Here is an 8785-nt window from a genome sequence, read left to right on the forward strand (position 1 = left end):
AATCAGAGGAGATAGGGGAAGCGTTAAATGGATATTTTTCATCAGTGTTTCCACTGGAGAAAGACAATGTTGTTGAGGAGAATACTCAGGTACAGTCGACCAGGCTAGATGGGATTGAGGTTCACAAGGAGGAGGTGTTAGCAATTTTGGAAAGTGTAAAAATAGATAAGTCCCCTGGGCCAGATGGGATTTATCCTATGATTCTCTGGGAAACCAGGGAGGAGATTGCAGAGCCTTTGTCCTTGATCTTTATGTCGTCTTTGTCGACAGGAATAGTGCCGGAAGACTGGAGGATAGCAAATGTTGTCCCCTTGTTCAAGAAGGGGAGTAGAGACAACCCTGGTAATTATAGACCTGTGAGCCTTACTTCGGTTGTGGATAAAATGTTGGAAAAGGTTACAAGAGATAGGGTTTATAATCATCTTGAAAAGAACAAGTTGATTAGCGATAGTCAACACGGTTTTGTGAAGGGTAGGTCATGCCTCACAAACCTTATTGAGTTTTTTGAGAAGGTGACCAAACAGGTGGATGAGGGTAAAGCTGTTGATGTGGTGTATATGGATTTCAGTAAGGCGTTTGATGAGGTTCCCCACAGTAGGCTATTGCAGAAAATACGGACGTATGGGATTGAAGGTGATTTAGCAGTTTGGATCAGTAATTGGCTAGCTGAAAGAAGACAGAGGGTGGTGGTTGATGGCAAATGTTCATCCTGGAGTTCAGTTACTAGTGGTGTACCGCAAGGATCTGTTTTGGGGCCACTGATGTTTGTCATTTTTATAAATGACCTGGAAGAGGGTGTAGAAGGATGGGTTAGTAAATTTGCAGATGACACGAAGGTCGGTGGAGTTGTGGATAGTGCTGAAGGATGTTATAGGATACAGAGGGACAGCTGCAGAGCTGGGCTGAGAGGTGGCAGATGGAGTTTAATGCGGAAAAGTGTGAGGTGGTTCACTTTGGAAGGAGTAACAGGAATGCAGAGTACTGGGCTAATGGCAAGATTCTTGGTAGTGTAGATGAACAGAGAGATCTCGGCATCCAGGTACATAAATCCCTGAACGTTGCCACCCAGGTTAATAGGGCTGTTAAGAAGGCATATGGTGTGCTGGCCTTTATCAGTAGGGGGATTGAGTTTCGGAGCCACAAGGTCATGCTGCAGCTGTATATAACTCTGGTGCGGCCGCTCCTGGAGTACTGCGTGCAGTTCTGGTCACCACATTATAGGAAGGATGTGGAAGCTTTGGAAAGGGTTCAGAGGAGATTTACTAGGATGTTGCCTGGTATGGAGGGAAGGTCTTACGAGGAAAGGCTCAGGGACTTGAGGTTGTTTTCGTTAGAGAGGAGAAGGCTGAGAGGAGACTTAATAGAGACAGAAAAGATAGTCAGAGGGTTAGATAGGGTGGACAGTGAGAGTCTTTTTCCTCGGATGGTGATGACCAACACGAGGGGACATAGCTTTAAATTGAGGGGTGGTAGATAATGGACAGATGTCAGAGGCAGTTTCTTTACTTAGAGAGTAGTAGGGGTGTGGAACGCCCTGCCTGCAACAGTAGTAGACTCGCCAACTTTAAGGGCATTTAAGTGGTCACTGGATAGACATATGGATGAAAATGGAATAGTGTAGGTCAGATAGGCTTCAGATGGTTTCACAGGTCGGCGCAACATCGAGGGCCGAAGGGCCCGTACTGCGCTGTAATGGTCTATGTTCTATTACCCAGTACCAAATCCAATGTGCCCCGCCTCTTGTCGGCCTATCCACATATTGTGTGAGGAAACCCTCCTGCACACACTGGATAAAAACAGCCCCATCCAAACTAAACGTCCCCATGATTTCTCAATAAAAAGGCAAACTGCTTAAATTCTGCTCGAAATGCGGAAACCTTTCAATAGCAAAGCAGTGTGGCTTTCAGATCTGAAGATCCATTGTTCTTCTCTGCTGATGTCCGGCCCGCGGTAAAAAAGTTACTTTTGATCATCTCTACTGGTGGGGAGATGCTGGCGGAGTGTTAATGTCACTGGACTAGTAATCCAGATACCCAGGCTGGCGTTGGTTCAAGTCCTATCATGGTGGATTTTAAATTTGGTTAATTTTTTACAAATCTGGAATTTAACACTAGTCTCAGTAATTGTCTTTCAAACCCATCTGGTTCCCTGATGTCCTTCAGGGAAGGAAATCTGCCGCCCTTACCCAGTCTGGCCTACATGTGACTCCAGATCTGCATCAATGCCTTTAGAAATGGCCGAGCTAGGAACTCAGTTCAAGGCAGTTAGGGGTGGGCAACAAATGTTGACCTTTCCAACAATGCCCACATCCCACGAAAGAAGAAAGTAAAAAACTATGGACAAATGAACAAGGAAGTTGATGACTATTTGAGATAGACATCAATGTAAAGGTTGTGTGGGCAGTGGTGAATGAGAAGGTTTGTGGTCACCTTCGAGTTTGACATCCCAGCAACTGTCACGAGATAAAGGCAAAGATTGAGAAAATTCATAGTGTACGAATTAAAAGATGCCGATTTGAGTTCATCATTAACATTAAGAGTATGGATACGGAGGGCAGCACGGTGGCGCAGTGGTTAGCACTACTGCCTCATGACGCCGAGGTTCCAGGTTCGATCCCGGCCCTGGGTCACTGTCCGTGTGGAGTTTGCACATTCTCCCCGTGTCTGCGTGGGTCTCACCCCCACAACCCAAAGATGTCCAGGGTAGGTGGATTGGCCAGGCTAAATTGCCCCTTAATTGGAAATAAAATCAATTGGGTATTCTAAATTTTTTTTTTTTTTAAAGAGTATGGATCCGGTAAGATGTTTAAAACTAAAATTATATTTCTCTTTATTTTACAATCGTAGCCCTATACACAATGATACAAAGTTTGAAGCGAACGGGTATTTGCAACGATTGTTAGCTATCAGAGTGCTCCTTTAATCCCCCTACCTGTACTTGTATTATTATTAAGCTGTCTCCACCCTCTGTCCCTCACACCCTGTCATAACTTTTTAAAAATAAATTTAGAGTATCCAATTCATTTTTTCCAATTAAGGGCCAATTTAGCATGGCCAATCCACCTACTCTGCACATCTTTGGGTTGTGGGGGTGAAACCCACGCAAACACGGGGAGAACGTGCAAACTCCACATGGACAGTGACCCAGAGCCGGGATCGAACCTGGGACATCAGCGCCGTGAGGCAGCAATGCTAACCACTGCGCCACCGTGCTTCCCTACACCCTGTTATAACTGATTCTATTTACATCACAAGGATTGTATAATCAGTTCCCAACCTCGTGCTTTCTCAGGTGTTTTGTGTCCTTGCGTTTGGAGTCAACGCGCCCATAGATTACACTATATTTCCCGATTCCTTCTTCCTCAATGGCATTACTATTATCCATCTGGAAGTTGTGACCCAAGGACTTTGCCAAATTCTTGTTCAGTCTCAAAAGTTCTGTGGGATCGCTTCTGGGAAAGGTAGCCATCATGTGTTTGACACTCTCTGCGATTGTGCGGACTGTATCAAGCTCCAGTTTACATGTTCTCTCTCGGGGAGATGTGGGAAGAACCTGGTCCTCCTCTGTCAAGCTGCTGTCGGTCTTTGGTGTGTGCCAAACACGGGCATCACTAGAAACACGCATTAAGGGATTCTCCCCCTTGTCGGATGAGGAGTTAGGGCTGATGCTCCTAGCCGATGCATTTCTGAAACTCTGGAGATGTTTGATTTGCATTTCAGGAGACGTGCCTCTGCCCTTACTGACTGGTCTCTTTTTTGGCTCCTTTGACACTTTAAATGCAGGAATACAACTGACTGGAACAGACGCTAAAGGCTGGTTGAAAATGGCAGGGTTAACCACCCACTCCTGTAAGGTCTTCTGCAGCCTTCGAACATGAAGCGGTTTACTTGCCATACCAACCAAGGCCATGATTTCCAAGAACTCTTCCTCTCCGGCCTCACACAGCTGCTGCACATCATCCCCTCCCTGCTGAATAAACGTATCGTAATATATCAGGAGATTGGCTCTCTGGAGGAGACGGTACAGCTGAAGTTCACCAAGGGTTCGTGGCAAAGACATGATTGGTGAATTGCTGCTGAACCTGCAAATAGAAAATGCAGCACTTAATCTCCTCATTCAGAAAGAAACCGGGGAACTGTTTTCTCACACATTCTAAAAGATCAGTCAAGATTCTGATAAATGTCACCATTTTGCAAGCAATGCCCACTGTGTCCAAGGTAAGGTTGAAAGAAATGATCCAACCCACACAACAGTTGTTGTTTTATTTGTTGGTAATGGGGTATTAAAAAATCATTTGTTCTTGGGGGTTTATAGTGTGGGGAAGCAAGGGCAGCACGGTGGCGCAGTGGGTTAGCCCTGTTGCCCTCATGGCGCCGAGGTCCCAGGTTCGATCCCGGCTCTGGGTCACTGTCCGTGTGGAGTTTGCACATTCTCCCCGTGTTTGTGTGGGTTTCTCCCCCACTCAGGTTCAGTCGACCAGGCTAGATTGAATTGAGGTTCAAAAGGAGGAGGTGTTAGCAATTTTGGAAAATGTCAAAATAGATAAGTCCCCTGGGCCAGATGGGATTTATCCTAGGATTCTCTGGGAAGCCAGGCAGGAGATTGCAGAGCCTTTGTCCTTGATCTTTATGTCGTCTTTGTCGACAGGAATAGTGCCGGAAGACTGGAGGATAGCAAATGTTGTCCCCTTGTTCAAGAAGGGGAGTAGAGACAACCCTGGTAATTATAGACCTGTGAGCCTTACTTTGGTTGTGGGTAAAATGTTGGAAAAGGTTACAAGAGATAGGGTTTATAATCATCTTGAAAAGAACAAGTTGATTAGCGATACTCAACACGGTTTTGTGAAGGGTAGGTCATGCCTCACAAACCTTATTGAGTTTTTGAGAAGGTGACCAAACAGGTGGATGAGGGTAAAGCGGTTGATGTGGTGTATATGGATTTCAGTAAGGTGTTTGATGAGGTTCCCCACAGTAGGCTATTGCAGAAAATACGGAAGTATGGGATTGAAGGTGATTTAGCAGTTTGGATCAGTAATTGGCTAGCTGAAAGAAGACAGAGGGTGGTGGTTGATGGCAAATGTTCATCCTGGAGTTCAGTTACTAGTGGTGTACCGCAAGGATCTATTTTGGGGCCACTGATGTTTGTCATTTTTATAAATGACCTGGAAGAGGGTGTAGAAGGATGGGTTAGTAAATTTGCAGATGACACGAAGGTCGGTGGAGTTGTGGATAGTGCTGAAGGATGTTATAGGATACAGAGGGACATAGATAAGCTGCAGAGCTGGGCTGAGAGGTGGCAGATGGAGTTTAATGCGGAAAAGTGTGAGGTGGTTTACTTTGGAAGGAGTAACAGGAATGCAGAGTACTGGGCTAATGGCAAGATTCTTGGTAGTGTAGATGAACAGAGAGATCTCGGCATCCAGGTACATAAATCCCTGAAAGTTGCCACCCAGGTTAATAGGGCTGTTAAGAAGGCATATGGTGTGCTGGCCTTTATCAGTAGGGGGATTGAGTTTCGGAGCCACAAGGTCATGCTGCAGCTGTATATAACTCTGGTGCGGCCGCTCCCGGAGTATTGCGTGCAGTTCTGGTCACCACATTATAGGAAGGATGTGGAAGCTTTGGAAAGAGTTCAGAGGAGATTTACTAGGATGTTGCCTGGTATGGAGGGAAGGTCTTACGAGGAAAGGCTCCGGGACTTGAGGTTGTTTTCGTTAGAGAGGAGAAGGCTGAGAGGTGACTTAATAGAGACATATAAGATAGTCAGAGGGTTAGATAGGGTGGACAGTGAGAGTCTTTTTCCTCGGATGGTGATGACCAACACGAGGGGACATAGCTTTAAATTGAGGGGTGGTAGATAATGGACAGATGTCAGAGGCAGTTTCTTTACTTAGAGAGTAGTAGGGGTGTGGAACGCCCTGCCTGCAACAGTAGTAGACTCTCCAACTTTAAGGGCATTTAAGTGGTCACTGGATAGCCTGTTCTGTGCTGTACTGTTCTATGTTCTATGTTAACAACTGCTGGATTCCTGAACCCTTCCTTAACAACAGCTGGATCCCTGAACCATTCCTCAACAACTGCTGGATTCCTGAACCCTTCTTTAACAACTGCTGGATCCCTGAACCCTTCCTTAACAACTGCTGGATTCCTGAACCCTTCCTTGACAACTGCTGGATTCCTGAACCCTTCCTCAACAACTGCTGGATTCCTGAACCCTTCCTTAATAACAGCTGGATCCCTGAATCCTTCCTGAACAACTGCTGGATTCCTGAACCATTGATTAATAACACCTGGATTCCCAAACCCTTCCTTAACAACTGTTGGATCCCTGAACCCTTCATTAACAACAGCTGGATTCCTGAACCCTCCCATAACAACTGCTGGATCCCTGAACCCTTCCTTAACAATAGCTGGATCCCTGAACCCTTCATTAACAACAGCTGGATCCCTGAACCCTTCCATAACCACAGCTGGATTCCTAAACCCTTCCTCAACAACTGCTGGATTCCTGAACCCTTCCTTAATAACAGCTGGATCCCTGAATCCTTCCTGAACAACTGCTGGATTCCTGAACCCTTCCTTATAACTGCTGGATTCCTGAACCCTTCTTTAACTTCTTTGGGGCCTCACGGTAGCATGGTGGTTAGCATCAATGCTTCACAGCTCCAGGGTCCCAGGTCTGATTCCCGGCTGGGTCGCTGTCTGTGTGGAGTCTGCACGTCCTCCCCGTGTGTGCGTGGGTTTCCTCCGGGTGCTCCGGTTTCCTCCCACAGTCCAAAGATGTGCGGGTTAGGTGGATTGGCCATGCTAAATTGCCCGTAGTGTAATGTTAATGGGGGGGTTGTTGGGTTACGGGTATACGGGTTACGTGGGTTTAAGTAGGGTGATCATTGCTCGGCACAACATCGAGGGCCGAAGGGCCTGTTCTGTGCTGTACTGTTCTATGTTCTATGTTAACAACTGCTGGATTCCTGGACCCTTCCTTAACCAGAGCTGGATTCCTGAACCCTTCCACAACAACAGCTGGATCTCTGAACCGTTCCTTACGAACTGCTGGATCCCTGAACCCTTCCTTAACAACTGCTGGATTCCTGAACCCTCCCTTAACAACAGCTGGATTCCTGAACCCTTCCTTAACAACTGCTGGATTCCTGAACCCTTCCTTAACAACAGCTGGATCCCTGAACCCTTCCTTAACAACAGCTGGATTCCTGAACCCTTCCTTAACAACTGCTGGATTCCTGAACCCTTCCTTAATAACAGCTGGATCCCTGAACCCTTCCTTAATAACAGCTGGATTCCTGAACCCTTCCGTAACAACAGCTGGATCTCTTAACCCTCGCATAACAACAGCTGGATTCCTGAACCCTCCCATAACAACAGCTGGATTCCTGAACCCTCCCATAATAACAGCTGGATTCCTGAACCCTCCCATAATAACAGCTGGATTCCTGAACCCTCCCATAATAACAGCTGGATTCCTGAACCCTTCCTTAACGACTGCTGGATTCCTGAACCCTTCCTTAACAACAGCTGGTCCCTGAACCCTTCCTTAACAACAGCTGGATCCTTGAACCCTTCCTTAACAACTGCTGGATTCCTGAACCCCTCCTTAACAACAGCTGGTCCCTGAATCCTTCCGTAACAACTGCTGGATTCCTGAACCCCTCCTTAACAACAGCTGGTCCCTGAATCCTTCCGTAACAACTGCTGGATCCCTGAACCCTTCCGTAACAACTGCTGGATCCCTGAACCCTTCCTTAACAACTGCTGGATTCCTGAACCCTTCCTTAACAACAGCTGGTCCCTGAACCCTTCCTCAACAACTGCTGGATTCCTGAACCCTTCCTTAACAACAGCTGGGCCCTGAACCCTTCCTTAACAACAGCTGGATTCCTGAACCCTTCCTTAACAACTGCTGGTCCCTGAATCCTTCCGTAACAACTGCTGGATCCCTGAACCCTTCCTTAACAACAGCTGGTCCCTGAACCCTTCCTTAACAACTGCTGGATTCCTGAACCCTTCCTTAACAACAGCTGGGCCCTGAACCCTTCCTTAACAACAGCTGGATTCCTGAACCCTTCCTTAACAACAGCTGGGCCCTGAACCCTTCCTTAACCACAGCTGGATCCCTGAACCCTTCCTTAACAACAGCTGGGCCCTGAACCCTTCCTTAACCACAGCTGGATCCCTGAACCCTTCCTTAACAACAGCTGGTCCCTGAACCCTTCCTTAACAACTGCTGGATTCCTGAACCCTTCCTTAACAACAGCTGGGCCCTGAACCCTTCCTTAACAACAGCTGGATCCCTGAACCCTTCCGTAACAACTGCTAAATTCCTGAACCCTTCTTTAACAACTGTTGGATCCTTGGACCCTTCCTTAACAACAGCTGGATCCCTGAACCCTTCCGTAACAACTGCTAAATTCCTGAACCCTTCTTTAACAACTGTTGGATCCTTGGACCCTTCCTTAACCAGAGCAGGATTCCTGAACCCTTCCACAACAGCTGGATCTCTGAACCGTTCTTTACGAACTGCTGGATCCCTGAACCTTTCCTTAACAACAGCTGGATCCCTGAACCCTTCCTTAACAACAGCTGGATCTCTTAACCCTCGCATAACAACAGCTGGATTCCTGAACCCTCCCATAACAACAGCTGGATTCCTGAACCCTCCCATAATAACAGCTGGATTCCTGAACCCTCCCATAATAACAGCTGGATTCCTGAACCCTCCCATAATAACAGCTGGATTCCTGAACCCTTCCTTAACGACTGCTGGATCC

General features: G+C 46.9%; 1 protein-coding gene across 1 annotated transcript; it reads right to left on the reverse strand.

Annotated features, from left to right (window-relative positions):
• Positions 1 to 3264: 3264 nt before the first annotated feature.
• On the reverse strand, positions 3265 to 4059 carry nab2 (NGFI-A binding protein 2 (EGR1 binding protein 2)). Its single transcript, XM_038786305.1, has one exon. It carries the CDS (start codon positions 4057 to 4059, stop codon positions 3265 to 3267), a length of 795 nt encoding a protein of 264 aa, XP_038642233.1.
• Positions 4060 to 8785: the final 4726 nt, after the last annotated feature.

Source organism: Scyliorhinus canicula, chromosome 28 (assembly GCF_902713615.1).
Source record: "Scyliorhinus canicula chromosome 28, sScyCan1.1, whole genome shotgun sequence".
NCBI classification, from domain to species: domain Eukaryota; kingdom Metazoa; phylum Chordata; class Chondrichthyes; order Carcharhiniformes; family Scyliorhinidae; genus Scyliorhinus; species Scyliorhinus canicula.